This window comes from Piliocolobus tephrosceles, chromosome 12, assembly GCF_002776525.5.
Source record: "Piliocolobus tephrosceles isolate RC106 chromosome 12, ASM277652v3, whole genome shotgun sequence".
Taxonomy (NCBI): domain Eukaryota; kingdom Metazoa; phylum Chordata; class Mammalia; order Primates; family Cercopithecidae; genus Piliocolobus; species Piliocolobus tephrosceles.
The window spans coordinates 69,431,791-69,447,934 of NC_045445.1; the positions used below are offsets into that span (position 1 = coordinate 69,431,791).

Below are 16,144 nucleotides of genomic sequence, written 5' to 3' on the forward strand. Positions count from 1 at the left end.
GTAAAGAAAGTTACATTGTTGATGAGCAATATAAACTCTCTTCTGAGGCCACCAGTGCTAATACTGTCTGATGACATTTTTTCCCTTCCTTCATTACATTTTGTTGCTGATTACATAGGAATTGAAATGTCTGTGATTTGAAATGTCTAAATAATGAGTAGGTAAAGGCTCCTCTGTCTATGAACCATTCTTTAAAAAAAAATAAATTGACATGTTTTTAAGATTTCACATACAAGTGAGATCATGCAATATTTTCTTTCTGTGTTCAGTTATTTCACTTAGCATAATGCCCTGCAGGTCTGTATTAGTTTGTTCTAGCACTGCTATAAGGAAATACCTGATACTGGGTAATTTATAGAGAAAAGAGGTTTAATTGGTTCAGAGTTCCGCAGACTGTAAAGGAAGCATATTGCTGGCTTCTTCTCAGGGAGGCCTCAGGAATTTACAGTCATGGCGGAAGGTGAAAGGGAAGCAGGCAGGTCTTACGTGGCTGGAATAGGAGGAAGAGGGGTGAGGTGTTACCCACTTTCAACACCAGATCTCTTGAGAACTCACTCACTCTTACAAGAACAGCACCAAAGGGGAAATCTACCCCCATGATCCAATCACCTCCCACCAGGCTCCAACTGCAATATTGGGGATTGCAATTTGACATGAGACAGACCTAAGCCATATCAGGGTCTATCCATGTTGTGGCAAATGGTAGGGGGGAAAAACAGTCAAATATATACAGATAGAGAAAAAAAAGAGGTTACCAGGATCAGAATAGGAGGGAGAGGAAATAGGGAAATGCAGGTCAAGTGATAAAAAGTAGCAAATATGTAGTATGAGTAAGTCAAAAGATCTAATATGCAACACGAGGATTACTATTAATAAATGTACTCTATTCAGGATTTTTGCTAAAGGAATATATTATAGTTGCTCGTGGGTGGGGATGGGTAACTATGTGAGATAATGGATATGTTAACTTGTTTCATTACAGAAACAATTTATATGTATGTGTGTATGTGTGTATCTTATAACATCATGTTGTATATCTCAAATATACCCCCAACAATTTAATTTTTAAAAAATATAGCAGAGGAGACAAAAACATTTAAATCGTGTTTATAGTGGACTTTGCATCAAAATTCTGGTAAGAGTTTTCTGAATATCTTAAACTTAAATTCTCTATATAGTCATACATGAGTTCCTGGATCAAACACATTTTCCTCTTAATAATTCCCCCATACTCATACAAGGCACCCTTATATTTCTTTCCATGAAAAGGAATAGACTTAGAAAAATTTGTGAGGGCTGATAAATACTTTTGTTCTGCTTCCTAAGGTGAAGTAAAATGTCAGTTACCGTGAAATCAAGAAATTCTACTAGTATTTATTCAAATAATCTCCACGACATGTCTGTGCCAAAAGAAAAAAGATAGAGAAGAACATTGCTACCTTGTTTTTTTAAGGGGCTGGTGGAGGGTAATCTGAAACAGAAGGGATTATACATGCAGACACCCTGTGCCTTGAACCAATCAGTTCCCCTAGCTCAGCTTGGAGAGTTTTTTAGTAGTCTGATTTCTCTGAATTAATTTATTTCTTTTACTTATTTTCTCATTTTTAGAATATTGAATTTTGATCAGAAAAGGGATACATGTTCATTTTAGAAAGTACTGGGAAATACAATAAAAAATAGAAACAACCCTATTCCTCAATGATAACCTTTCTGAAAATAAGGATGAGGGGATATTTTTGCCACGCTTTTCTCTTAGCATATATATAGAAGTGTGTTTGTACACACATACATTCACAAAACTGGAAATGCTCTGGATTTATAGTTTTATATCATAGATTTGAAAATTATGTTATCACTTTTTCTTTATTTGAATGAGAAACAAATGTTCATTGTAGAAAAATATTTAAACACATATAAACAAAAAGAAAACAGAAAAATTAAAAATTACCCATAATTCCATCTAGAAATAGTAATGGCAGTGTCTTGGTGGAAACAGTTCTAGTGTTTCTCCATGAAAATTTACATATTTGTATAATAAATTTATGTAAATTATATAGTAAAGTTTATATATTTTAAAATAAAATTAATATTATATGTATTCACAAAATAGGTTTTGTTACCTTCATTTTTTCACTTGCCAGTAAACCATGAATATTTTCCTTATCACTACCGTTCTTCTACTTCAATTTTGGTGGCTTCATAATATTTATTATAGAGATAGATTCTAAATTTCTCTATTCCTCTATTGTTAAGGATACAGTTTTTGTCTATTATTTTTTCAATTACAAATAGGACAGTGGTGACCATCCTTGTATTTTCCCCCATCTCTACTTATTTCTTTAGAATACATCGTTTGAAGTAGAATTGTTCATCAAACATGTGTGAAATGAATTTGCCATTTGTGTCTTTTTATAATAGAGAAATTATTTAAATGATCTTGAAAATAGTATTCTCAAGAAAGTTTTGCGAAATGAAAAACGAAATTATGGCTTCTTTTTTTTTTTCTATAGAAGAGCCCAATGAAGTTGTTCCGAATGAGGCAAGGGTTCATAAGGAAGAGGAACGCCATGCAGTATCCACAGATAATGTGGTATGTACAGTTTGAAATTCTTTTCTCATGATATGGTTGATTTCAAGTCCAAGTATCCAGTTGGTGAAAATATTATCATTTTCAGAATAAAGTCTTGCTCCACTTCACAAACCAAAACAAAACTATTTCTAGTGAAATTACATATCTTTGAGAGCTTAGTAAATAAAATTTAAAATGTTGTCATTTGTATCACTAATTTTTTGATTGAGGAGATTTGCAAACATAAAAACCCAATACTTGGTACATATATGATATTTTATATGTAACAAGTTATTTTTCTTATTTTTCTTTTTGTTTTATTTATTTATTTATTTATTTATTTATTTATTTATTTATTTTTTTATTATACTTTAAGTTCTAGGGTACATGTGCATAACGTGCAGGTTTGTTACATATGTATACTTGTGCCATGTTGGTGTGCTGTACGCATCAACTGGTCAGCACCCATCAATTCGTCATTTATATCAGGTATAACTCCCAATGCAATCCCTCCTCCCTCCCCCCTCCCCATGATAGGCCCCGATGTGTGATGATCCCCTTCCCGAGTCCAAGTGATGTCATTGTTCAGTTCCCACCTATGAGTGAGAACATGTAGTGTTTGGTTTTCTGTTCTTGTGATAGTTTGCTGAGAATGATGGTTTCCAGCTGCATCCATGTCCCTACAAAGGACACAAACTCATCCTTTTTTATGGCTGCATAATATTCCATGGTGTATATGTGCCACATTTTCTTAATCCAGTCTGTCACAGATGGACATTTGGGTTGATTCCAAGTCTTTGCTATTGTGAATAGTGCCGCAATAAACATACGTGTGCATGTGTCTTTATAGCAGCATGATTCATAATCCTTTGGGTATATACCCAGTAGTGGGATGGCTGGGTCATATGGTACATCTAGCTCTAGATCCTTGAGGAATCGCCATACTGTTTTCCATAATGGTTGAACTAGTTTACAATCCCACCAACAGTGCAAAAATGTTCCTATTTCTCCACATCCTCTCCAGCACCTGTTGTTTCCTGACTTTTGAATGATTGCCATTCTAACTGGTGTGAGATGGTATCTCATTGTGGTTTTGATTTGCATTTCTCTGATGGCCAGTGATGATGAGCATTTTTTCATGTGTCTGTTGGCTGTATGAATGTCTTCTTTTGAGAAATGTCTGTTCATATCCTTTGCCCACTTTTTGATGGGGTTGTTTGTTTTTTTTTGTAAATTTGTTTGAGTTCTTTGTAGATTCTGGATATTAGCCCTTTGTCAGATGAGTAGATTGCAAAAATTTTCTCCCATTCTGTAGGTTGCCTGTTCACTCTGATGGTAGTTTCTTTTGCTGTGCAGAAGCTCTTTAGTTTAATTAGATCCCATTTGTCAATTTTGGCTTTTACTGCCGTTGCTTTTGGTGTTTTAGACATGAAGTCCTTGCCCATGCCTATGTCCTGAATGGTACTACCTAGATTTTCTTCTAGGGTTTTTATGGTATTAGGTCTAACATTTAAGTCTCTAAACCATCTTGAATTAATTTCCGTATAAGGAGTAAGGAAAGGATCCAGTTTCAGCTTTCTACTTATGGCTAGCCAATTTTCCCAGCACCATTTATTAAATAGGGAATCCTTTCCCCATTTCTTGTTTCTCTCAGGTTTGTCAAAGATCAGATGGCTGTAGATGTGTGGTATTACTTCTGAGGACTCTGTTCTGTTCCATTGGTCTATATCTCTGTTTTGGTAGCAGTACCATGCTGTTTTGGTTACTGTAGCCTTGTAGTATAGTTTGAAGTCAGGTAGCATGATGCCTCCAGCTTTGTTCTTTTGACTTAGGATTGTCTTGGAAATGTGGGCTCTTTTTTGGTTCCATATGAACTTTAAAGCCGTTTTTTCCAATTCTGTGAAGAAACTCATTGGTAGCTTGATGGGGATGGCATTGAATCTATAAATAACCTTGGGCAGTATGGCCATTTTCATGATATTGATTTTTCCTATCCATGAGCATGGTATGTTTTTCCATTTGTTAGTGTCCTCTTTTCTTTCACTGAGCAGTGGTTTGTAGTTCTCCTTGAAGAGGTCCTTTACATCCCTTGTAAGTTGGATTCCTAGGTATTTTATTCTCTTTGAAGCAATTGTGAATGGAAGTTCATTCCTGATTTGGCTCTCTGCTTGTCTGTTACTGGTGTATAAGAATGCTTGTGATTTTTGCACATTAATTTTGTATCCTGAGACTTTGCTGAATTTGTTTATCAGCTTAAGGAGATTTTGGGCGGAGACAATAGAGTTTTCTAAATATACAATCATGTCATCTGCAAACAGGGACAATTTGACTTCTTCTTTTCCTAACTGAAGACCCTTGATTTCTTTCTCTTGCCTGATTGCCCTAGCCAGAACTTCCAACACTATGTTGAATAGGAGTGGTGAGAGAGGGCATCCCTGTCTTGTGCCAGTTTTCAAAGGGAATTTTTCCAGTTTTTGCCCATTCAGTATGATACTGGCTGTGGGTTTGTCATAAATAGCTCTTATTATTTTGAGGTACGTTCCATCAATACCGAATTTTTTCAGTGTTTTTAGCAAGAAGGGCTGTTGAATTTTGTCAAAAGCCTTTTCTGCATCTATTGAGATAATCATGTGGTTCTTGTCTTTGGTTCTGTTGATATGCTGGATTACGTTTATTGATTTTCGAATGTTGAACCAGCGTTGCATCCCAGGGATGAAGCCCACTTGGTCATGGTGGATAAGCTTTTTGATGTGCTGCTGAATCCAGTTTGCCAGTATTTTATTGAGGATTTTTGCATCGATATTCATCAGGGATATTGGTCTAAAATTCCCTTTTTTTTGTGTCTCTGCCAGGCTTTGGTATCAGGATGATGTTGGCCTCATAAAATGAGTTAGGGAGGATTCCCTCTCTTTTTATTGATTGGAATAGTTTCAGAAGGAATGGTACCAGCTCCTCCTTGTACCTCTGGTAGAATTCAGCTGTGAATCCATCTGGTCCTGGACTTTTTTTGGTTGGTAGGCTATTAATTATTGCCTCAATTTCAGACCCTGCTATTGGTCTATTCAGGGATTCAACTTCTTCCTGGTTTAGTCTTGGAAGAGTAGAGGTGTCCAGGAAATTATCCATTTCTTCTAGATTTTCTAGTTGATTTGTGTAGAGGTGTTTATAGTATTCTCTGATGGTAGTTTGTATTTCTGTGGGGTTGGTGGTGACATCCCCTTTATCATTTTTTATTGCGTCTATTTGATTCTTCTCTCTTTTCTTCTTTATTAGTCTTGCTAATGGTCTGTCAATTTTGTTGATTGTTTCAAAAAACCAACTCCTGGATTCATTGATTTTTTGGAGGGTTTTTTGTGTCTCTATCTCCTTCAGTTCTGCTCTGATCTTAGTTATTTCTTGCCTTCTGCTAGCTTTTGAATGTGTTTGCTCTTGCTTCTCCAGTTCTGTTAATTGTGATGTTAGAGTGTCAATTTTAGATCTTTCCAGCTTTCTCTTGTGGGCCTTTAGTGCTATAAAATTCCCTCTACACACTGCTTTAAATGTGTCCCAGAGATTCTGGTATGTTGTATCTTTGTTCTCATTGGTTTCAAAGAACATCTTTATTTCTGCCTTCATTTCGTTATATACCCAGTAGTCATTCAGGAACAGGTTGTTCAGTTTCCACGTAGTTGAGCGGTTTTGATTGAGTTTCTTAGTCCTGAGTTCTAGTTTGTTTGCACTGTGGTCAGAGAGACAGTTTGTTATAATTTCTTTTCTTTTACATTTGCTAAGGAGTGCTTTACTTCCAATTATGTGGTCAATTTTGGAATAAGTGTGATGTGGTGCTGAGAAGAATGTATATTCTGTTGATTTGGGGTGGAGAGTTCTATAGATGTCTATTAGGTCCGCTTGGTGCAGTGATGAGTTCAATTCCTGGATATCCTTGTGAACTTTCTGTCTCGTTGATCTGTCTAATGTTGACAGTGGAGTGTTGAAGCCTCCCACTATTATTGTATGGGAGTCTAAGTCTCTTAGTAAGTCTCTAAGGACTTGCTTTATGTATTTGGGTGCTCCTGTATTGGGTGCATATATATTTAGGATAGTTAGCTCTTCCTGTTGAATTGATCCCTTTACCATTATGTAATGACCTTCTTTGTCTCTTTTGAATAGACTCTCTGATAAAGTCTATTTTATCAGAGACTAGGATTGCAACCCCTGCTTTTTTTTGTTCTCCATTTGCTTGGTAGATCTTCCTCCATCCCTTTATTTTGAGCCCATGTATGTCTCTGCATTGGAGATGGGTCTCCTGAATACATCAGACTGATGGGCCTTGACTCTTCATCCAGTTTGCCAGCCTGTGTCTTTTAATTGGAGCATTTAGTCCATTAACATTTAAGGTTAATATTGTTATGTGTGAACTTGATCCTGCCATTATGATGTTAACTGGTTATTTTGCTCATTAGTTGACGCAGTTTCTTCCTAGCCTCGATGGTCTTTACATTTTGGCATGTTTTTGCAATGGCTGGTACCGGTTGTTCCTTTCCATGTTTAGGGCTTTCTTCAGGGTCTCTTGTAAGGCAGGCCTGGTGGTGACAAAATCTCTAAGCATTTGCTTATCTGTAAAGAATTTTATTTCTCCTTCACTTATGAAACTTAGTTTGGCTGGATATGATATTCTGGGTTTAAAATTCTTTTCTTTAAGAATGTTGACTATTGGCCCCCACTCTTTTCTGGCTTGTAGAGTTTCTGCCGAGAGATCTGCTGTTAGTCTGATGGGCTTCCCTTTGTGGGTAACCCGACCTTTCTCTCTGGCTGCCCTTAAGATTTTTTCCTTCATTTCAACTTTGGTGTATCTGGCAATTATGTGTCTTGGAGTTGCTCTTCTCGAGGAGTATCTTTGTGGTGTTCTCTGTATTTCCTGAATTTGAATGTTGGCCTGCCCTGCTAGGTTGGGGAAGTTCTCCTGGATGATATCCTGAAGAGTGTTTTCCAACTTGGTTGCATTTTCCCCCTCACTTTCAGACATCCCAATCAGACGTAGATTTGGTGTTTTTACATAATCCCATACTTCTTGCAGGCTTTGTTCATTTCTTTTTCTTCTTTTTTCTTTTGGTTTCTCTTCTCGCTTCATTTCATTCATTTGATCCTCCATCGCTGATACTCTTTCTTCCAGTTGATCGAGTTGGTTACTGAAGCTTGTGCATTTGTCACGTATTTCTCGTGTCATGGTTTTCATCTCTGTCATTTCGTTTATGACCTTCTCTGCATTAATTATTCTCGCTGTCAATTCTTCCACTTTTTTTCAAGATTTTTTGTTTCTTTGCGCTGGGTACGTAATTCCTCCTTTAGCTCTGAAAAGTTTAATGGACTGAAGCCTTCTTCTCTCATCTCATCAAAGTCATTCTCTGACCAGCTTTGATCCATTGCTGACGATGAGCTGCGCTCCTTTGCAGAGGGAGATGCGCTCTTATTTTTTGAATTTCCGGGTTTTCTGCCCTGCTTCTTCCTCATCTTTGTGGTTTTATCTGCCTCTGGTCTTTGATGATGGTGACGTACTGATGGGGTTTTGGTATAGGTGTCCTTCCTGTTTGATAGTTTCCCTTCTAATTGTCAGGACCCTCAGCTGTAGGTCTGTTGGAGATTGTTTGAGGTCCACTCCAGACGCTGTTTGCCTGGGTATCAGCAGCAGAGGTTGCAGAAGATAGAATATTGCTGAACAGCGAGTGTACCTGTCTGATTCTTACTTTGGAAGCTTCCTCTCAGGGGTGTACTCCACCCTGTGAGGTGTGGTGTGTCAGACTGCCCCTAGTGGAGAATGTCTCCCAGTTAGGCTACTCAGGGGTCAGGGACCCACTTGAGCAGGCAGTCTGTCCCTTCTCAGATCTCAACCTCCCTGTTGGGAGATCCACTGCTCTCTTCAAAGCTGTCAGACCAAGTCCTTCGCGTCTGCACAGGCCTCTGCTGCTTCCCCTGTTGTTGTTTAGCTGTGCCCTGTCCCCAGAGGTGGAGTCTACAGAGACAGGCAGGTTTCCTTGAGCTGCTGTGAGCTCCACCCAGTTCGAGCTTCCCAGGGGCTTTGTTTACCTCCTTAAGCCTCAGCAATGGCGGGCGCCCATCCCCCAGCCTCCCTGCTGCCTTGCCGGTTAGATCGCAGACTGCTGTGCTAGCAATGAGGGAGGCTCCGTGGCCCTGGGACCCTCCCGCCCAGGTGTGGGTTTAATCTCCTGGTTTGTCCCTTTGCTTAAAGCACAGTATTGGGGTGGGAATTACCCGATTTTCCAGGTGTTGTGTGTCTCAGTTCCCCTGGCTAGGAAAAGGGATTTCCCTCGCCCTGCTTCAGCTCTGGCTGGTTGGGCTGCAGCAGCTGACCAGCAGCGATTGTCCCGCACTCCCCAGTGAGATGACCCCAGTACCTCAGTTGAAAATGCAGAAATCACCAGTCTTCTGTGTCGCTGGCGCGGGAGTTGGAGACTGGAGCTGTTCCTATTTGGCCATCTTGCTCCGCCCCCCCCCTTTTTTTTTTTGAGACAGAGTCTCCCTCTGTGGCCCAGGCTGGAGTGCAGTGGGTGATCTGGGCTCACTGCAACCTCTGCCTCCCGGGCTCACGGCATTCTCTGCCTTAGCCTCCGGAGTAGCTGGGACTACAGGCGCCCACCACCACGCCCTGCTAGTTTTTTTTTTTTTTTGTATTTTTAGTAGAGACGGGGTTTTACCGTGTTAGCCAAGATGGTCTCGATCTCCTGACGTCATGATCCGCCCACCTCGGCCTGCGAAAGTGCTGAGATTACAGGCCTGAGCCACCGCGCCCGGCCAACAAGCTATTTTTCTTCAACACGGTTAGCAAAGAGCAGATTTCTACCTATTTGACAGATGGCAGAATTAAAACAGAGTTTGGCATGAGATCCTGAAGGAAACCTTTTTTAGTTGTGGCACGTGTATGCAAAAATTTCTGACTCTGAGTTCTCTGTTCAGAACATACCTATCTATGGTGTGTTTGGAACTCTTTTTCCTCCTATTAATAGTTAAATTGTACTCTGGTTAGTCTTCTTAAAAATCACAATATAGGAGGAAAGGTAGTATTAAATGTTTGAATAGCAAATAGAAACAGGTTGTGCGTGGAGTAAACTGGGTTTTGTGAAAATGTAAACAGGTAGTGATGCTCTCTATGCAGCTGTTTTAGCAATATCTGTTTATATTCTGCCCTATCAAGTAATCCTATAATCAAAATGGTATTGAGTCAGATATAAAGGGGAATGCCATTGTCCTTTTGTTTTTGCTTTTGAATCAGTGTTCTGTGTTTGATTGCAGCCACTAAAAATAGCCAAATAATTGACTTTTTTTGGTTACAAAACAGCTGTGACTTTAGGGTCTACCTTGACTTTCATTACAAGCATTATTTATTTCACAGCGTAGTCCTGTCACATGTCTTTAATAAAAGTTGAGAGCATAAAATAGTCTTGCTGTTTTTTTTTTTGTTTGTTTGTTAAATAACAATAATATATACCAGTGTTTTCTATAAGCAGAATATAGTTTAGGATTGTGTTTTACTGATTTGAGTCCTGGTTGAAGTCAATGTTTGACTCTTCTAACACTAAGTTCAACCAGCATACAGGAAAACAGCTTTGATTATGAGGCAAAGTCGTGTTTTTATTAGATAGCTACTAGTAATTGTTTTCCATGGTTATGAATTGTGCTCATCTTAAATTCCACCAACTAATAATCTTCTGCTACATATTTGAGTTTTAATATGCAAGTAATATACAGTTTACAAATTGAAACATCTTTCCCTTTAAAGATATGCTCATTTTGAGTCTGAATTTCTCTGTGTTGAATCTCCTTTGCAGCGGATATTTGAAGATAATGAATGAAGCCATGGCATGGGATGACTCACAGTCATTTAGGCACCTAATTTTTCAAAAAGCAATTGATTTTTTAGAAACAAAACTCCAAACTTTCAAAGGGTAATCTCCTCTGCCTGTAACTTTTGAATGCCCCCAATTATTCATGGTTGACAAATCAAACAGACATATAAGACCTATTTAAATGCACACATCTATACCGTGGTCTTTGGTGCGTCCCTCCCTGAATTGCCTAGCTCCTTTTTTCCAGAGCCAATCCAAATATATAGAGAATCTAAAACATGTCAAAAAATATCAAATATGAGGTCTTGGAAGAGCTGACATGATGAAGCCCCAATTTTATAGAGATTAGAATAGAAAACAAAATACTGGATTCATCTGCAGGCAGCAGTAGAAAGTAATTTCACTGCAGCTGTTTTCCTGACTCAAAAGCCTGCAGGTCACAAACCCTGTAATAGTATCATATCCTCATATGCAATATATTAAATATAATCATTCCAAGTTAATTTGTGACTTTTAATCACCATATATAAATATATTTGTATGTGTGTGCATATATGTATGTGTGTGTGTGTATACACACACACACACACACACAGACAGGGTAGGAAGCCTGATTTCAAATTCTGCCTACAACATGTTGCTATTTATGTGCTTGTTCTTAAAAGACCGTCTAGTGACTGAATATAGCTTAGTTTTTCCTTTTTTAAAATTTTTCTTTGGGTTGGCAGGGTTTAAATATTTAAAGGCATTTTTTTCTTAACTGTGTTTTTTACATGCGAAAGAAAAAGTAGAGCTGGTTTTATTTATACCTTTTTTTCCTTTAAAAAAAAAAAATCATGTGATTAGAGAACTTACCCCCTCATGGTTGGAGCTCACTGGTCATTTTTTTTTTCATCAACGCTGAACAGTTTTGTTCATTCTTTCGACAGATATTGAATTACTATTAGTACCTACTGTGGGCAAGATATTGTACAAGCTATGCTATGACTTTTCTTAAAAAAAGCTAAAGATAATTTAATCTGTCTCTCTCCTTTCTCTTTCTCCCTTTTCCTCTCTCTCCACCTCCTCATCCTGGATGTCACTCTTCAATGAAGGAAACAAATCATCATGATATTTTTATCATTATATCATAGATGCCTGCTTTTAATTAGTTGTCGAGCTAAAGTTGTGCAGTGTGCAGTAAATATTGGAATTTTTAAAAATGGTATTTGATTTTGGAATATGTCATATGCTGACATTTTACATTAGAAGTCACAAAGAGGCATGTGGAAACTTACAAAAGAAACCTATTCCATCAATTGTGTGTTTACCCCCATTAAAATAGACCACCATTACAGGAAGTGAATTTCCTGTCACTGGAGGGTGCTGTTTAAGCAGTTCGCCTGTTTTGTTTGGGATATTGTAAAAAGACATTTTCTATTTTAAATAGTATTTATGTTTTTATTTACCAGTCATCAGTTAAAGGTAGAGGGAGGTGGCTCAGACACACACTATGTGTAACACTGAGGAGCCAGTCAGTTATCAGAGTTCATTCCAGATAATCTAGAACAGACAACCTGAACATTGAATGCATATTTTCTATACATTGCTGAGTGTAGTAAGAATGATGTAATATATATTTGTAACTTCTCTACTTCTGTTACAGAAAATAGAAATTATTGATGATGAAGAAAGTGACATGATAAGTAATTCTGAAGTAGAACAAGTAAACTCTCTCTTGGATTATAAGGTAAGTAAATTAAAATTATGAATTTATTAAGAGAAGATATTAAATGAGGCAGAATTTTACAATACCTATGTTACTCCTATTTAATAAGTTAAGCATTCTGAGGCTCTGCATTAATTCTTTCTGGCAACTTGAATATCAGTCAGAGTGCTGATTATTTTAATTATTGTGTCTGGTTTAGGGGTTATGATCTTAGGCAAAGAGTTTGCTGAGCGGAGTAAGTATGGATGGTATATGGCAGGATGGAGGCAGTACTTAGTGGTGGTCAACATGAAATGTATAACAAAGCTTTTTGAAAGCCAAAGTTCATTTTTAAATGATGGTAAAAGGGATATTTTTTCCAGTGGACTTTGGTAATTTTATCTTAAATTTTTACTTCTTCTGTAGATAATTTTTAAAAATATAATAATATACCTGTTCTAGGAGAAGTTTACAAACAATTTCCAAAGCAAATGCAGAATGAATATGAATACAGATGACCTTTTCTTAATGCCATTTGTTACTAAATTGAAAAGCTGCCTTTGACAGGGTGCTATACATATTTTTTTTAATTAAATCTGAACATAATCTGTTAGTCTGTATGTCAATATGTTTTCTGCATAGATTTATAAAAGTTGTCCCTTTGATAATGATTATTCTATCTTACTAGGTAACTTTGGGGCCTTCTGAAATTTTGGCCACACAGCCTTTTTCATACACAAAAGTTCTTGTCATGAAATGTCATCAGTGTTCAAAGCAGAGATTAGTAATGTTAAAATGTTAACAGAAAATAGTATTTAATCAGAAAGTACAACAGCTGTCATTTCCTCAAAAATCTTTTCAGTTTTACTATAATTGAAATGTATGCCATCCAACAGATTCTGTTTTCCAAATATTCATAACATGTCAAGCTTTAAAATATTGAATATTGTAAACACAGAAGGGAAATATCTTTTGAAATGTATTTCCTAAATGGCCAAAGAACTGATAAAATCCTATGTTTCGACTGTATTTCCAACTAACAAAATTATAAATTTGTTGGTTCTGAAATACAAGAGATTATGATAATCTCTCCTACATGGCCATATAATATTTCTAAATGCCCAGTTCGGGATTACAATGTCTCCGCATGCCACAACTTGGCACAGGTTGTGGAAACTACAGATGAAAGGACTGGATTGCACAGCTGTTAAGTGTACTCCTCTTAGCACTCTCAAGTATGTCAAAGAGGGTTGGGCCCAGGACTCAGAGGATTCTTTCCAAGACCTCTCTCGCCTCTTGGGTGGCAGTCTACTTGAAAAGGTTTGGTGCTAAAAAACAGAGTAGGGCAGGGCAGAGTGTCTAGTCCGGAAATGTTTGTTAATATTTTCATTGAACTCTAAAGAGCATTGTATCAATCCAGTGTTTTCCATTGTAATAAATTCTGTGGAAACAAGGGGTCATTTACTGCCCCATTAGGGATTTTCTTGTATGTTTTATATAACTGCCTCTGTCTTGGCAGTTTCATAAAGTTATTTTCTTTAATCTTCAAAATTCAGCACCTATATAGAAAATATATCTTTTTGTAATCATGATTTTAAAATTTTTCAACTCACCTCACATGAACTTTGTTACTTCTAAAGGAAAGGTAAGCAAAACCTCATATAGCATTTCTTGTTACTGATGTCAAGATGTTGATTTTAAAAAGCCCTACCAGTTTAGTAATTGAATCTGTCTTCAGAGAAAATGTTGTACCCCTTGGTATACACATACTAGTGTTTCTTGTTTGGGGATGAAAACCACATTGTTGATATCTTAAGTACCATTATGCATTGCTTAATGATGGGGATAAATTCTGAGAAACCCATTGTTAGGCAATTTTGTCATTGTGCAAAACATCATAAAGTGTACTTACACAAACCTAGATGTATATAGCCTACTACATACCTAGCGTGTATGATATAGCCTATTGCTTCTAGGCTACAAACCTATACAGCACGTCACTGCATTGAATACTGTAGGCAATTGGAACACAAAGGTAAGTATTGCGTATCTTACCATAGAGAAGTTAATCATTGTACTATGGCGTTATGATGGCTACAACGTCACTAAGTGATAGAAATTTTTCAGCTCAATTATAATTTTATGGGATGACTGTCATTATATGTGGCACACTGTTGACTGAAACGTTGTTATACAGCACATGATGATATATTCATCATAAACTTCTTGTGAGAAGAGACTTACTTTATTCACCTATGTGTTACCTGGTTGAGAGTCTGTCTCATAACTGTTCAACTGTAACTATAGTTATAGTAGTTGCTGAGTGAGTGAACAAATGACTTAATTTATCTTTGGAAATAATTTTAAAACTATTATGCAAGTACTCATTTACATAAAATCAGGAGCTGAATCATTGTATTTTTTCCCCTACACTGAATTATTCAGTCTGTCATTCTTGGGATTTCATGTAGCAAACTGAAAGAATGTTTCCAATGGTGCATTTGACACTTACTACTATGCAACCATCAATAGTGGAGTTTTTGATTGAGATACATCACTAGAAATCCGTGTTCTTCGGAATTCTAACTAACACAAAATGTTTATGAGATACGTTGATGGGCTCAGTACCTGAGGCAGGAGTAACTGCATCATAAAATAGCACCTCAGACTTGGCAGCCATTAATAGCTTGCTCAGAGATCAAAGCTCTGGTCAACGTGGAACCTGGAGTTCTCCTTACTATCATCTTGACAAAGAATTAGCAAAGCTTACTCAAAATGTAGGTAGGACTTTAACAACAATAAAAATAAGATAGATCTTGTTTTATGAAATTCAGTAACTGATGTTATGATACTAGTTCCTCTCACAAGCATTGATTTACTTAGAAAATCTGGAAAGTATGCATAAATTACTGCCTGTTATCTAGAAAGTATTTAATAGGTTTGCAAAGCAGCTCTGTGAAGAAAATGTCTGCAATATTAAATTATCTTAAAGCTGTTTATATTTTTCAAACATTGCATAAATACTGAGGAGGAGAAATATTTGCATGGAGAATTAGAAGTCTGCATATCAAAAGATGCTTCATGACTTTTGTAAATGTGAATTAATGTTTCCCAATACACTGTGAATGCAGCTAAGAAGGACTGTGCATTCAAACCACATACTACTATAATGATAACGTATATCTCTTGTATTAGAAAAGACTTCCTAGTCAGCACTTTACTAATACTACTGCTCCGACAATGAATACTAATAAAGCAAAGGCTTAAAATTAGTAAAATATATCATGACAGGAGTAAGTTGAATTATATTATAATGCTTACTTATAATTTAGATTTTTATAGAGTGCTCTGGATAAGGAATTTAACTTGTGCAGATGATTCACTTGATATTAAATGGTCTGAGAAGAAGCAGTTTTATCAGGTAAAAAAAGCTTTTAACTAAGCTGATAAAATAAGTGGTATAGTAAACATCTTAATAGATTGAATATGATAAATACTACAGCATCCTCTCAATTGAAACAACAAAAATACCCATAGAACCAATTAATGGTAATATACTTTAATTTGGTTTTGTGAACAAATGCTGTTAAAAGTCCTGCTATGATTTTGAGACCAGTTTGCCAGATGCAAAGAATAATCATAGCCTACTTTCATGTTTTTTGAAATGGTAACTGGCTGATTATTTATTTACAATGATTTTTACTTTTTAATTTTAAGCTGACAAGATTTGTGTATATTTATAGGGTACAAAATGCTGTTATGATTTATGAGTATAATGTGGATTAATTAAATCAAACTACATAACATATCCATCACCACAAATTACCATATTTTGTGATGAAAACGTCTCAACTTTTCTCATAGTGATTTTGAAATGTACAATATATTATTATTATTTACCATATTCACCATTCATACAATTCAGCATATAAAAATATTTTGTTGTTTGAAAAAACATGGACAGAATTGGAGAACATTATGATAAATGAAATAAGCTAGAAACAGAAAGACTCCCACCAAGTTCTCATTTATGTGCACAATAAAAAA

The 16,144-nt window shown here is 36.6% G+C and overlaps 1 protein-coding gene across 3 annotated transcripts in view; it reads left to right on the forward strand.

Moving 5' to 3' along the window:
- The window catches only part of HDX (highly divergent homeobox), a 206,675-nt gene that overhangs the window by 178,507 nt on the left and 12,024 nt on the right, over window positions 1–16,144 (forward strand). For all 3 annotated transcript variants that reach the window (XM_023202828.2, XM_023202826.2, XM_023202827.2), the window contains 2 exons: window positions 2,511–2,590; window positions 12,056–12,139. In XM_023202828.2, the coding sequence (XP_023058596.1) occupies window positions 2,511–2,590; window positions 12,056–12,139 (164 nt within the window). The remainder of the gene's footprint in view (window positions 1–2,510; window positions 2,591–12,055; window positions 12,140–16,144) is intronic.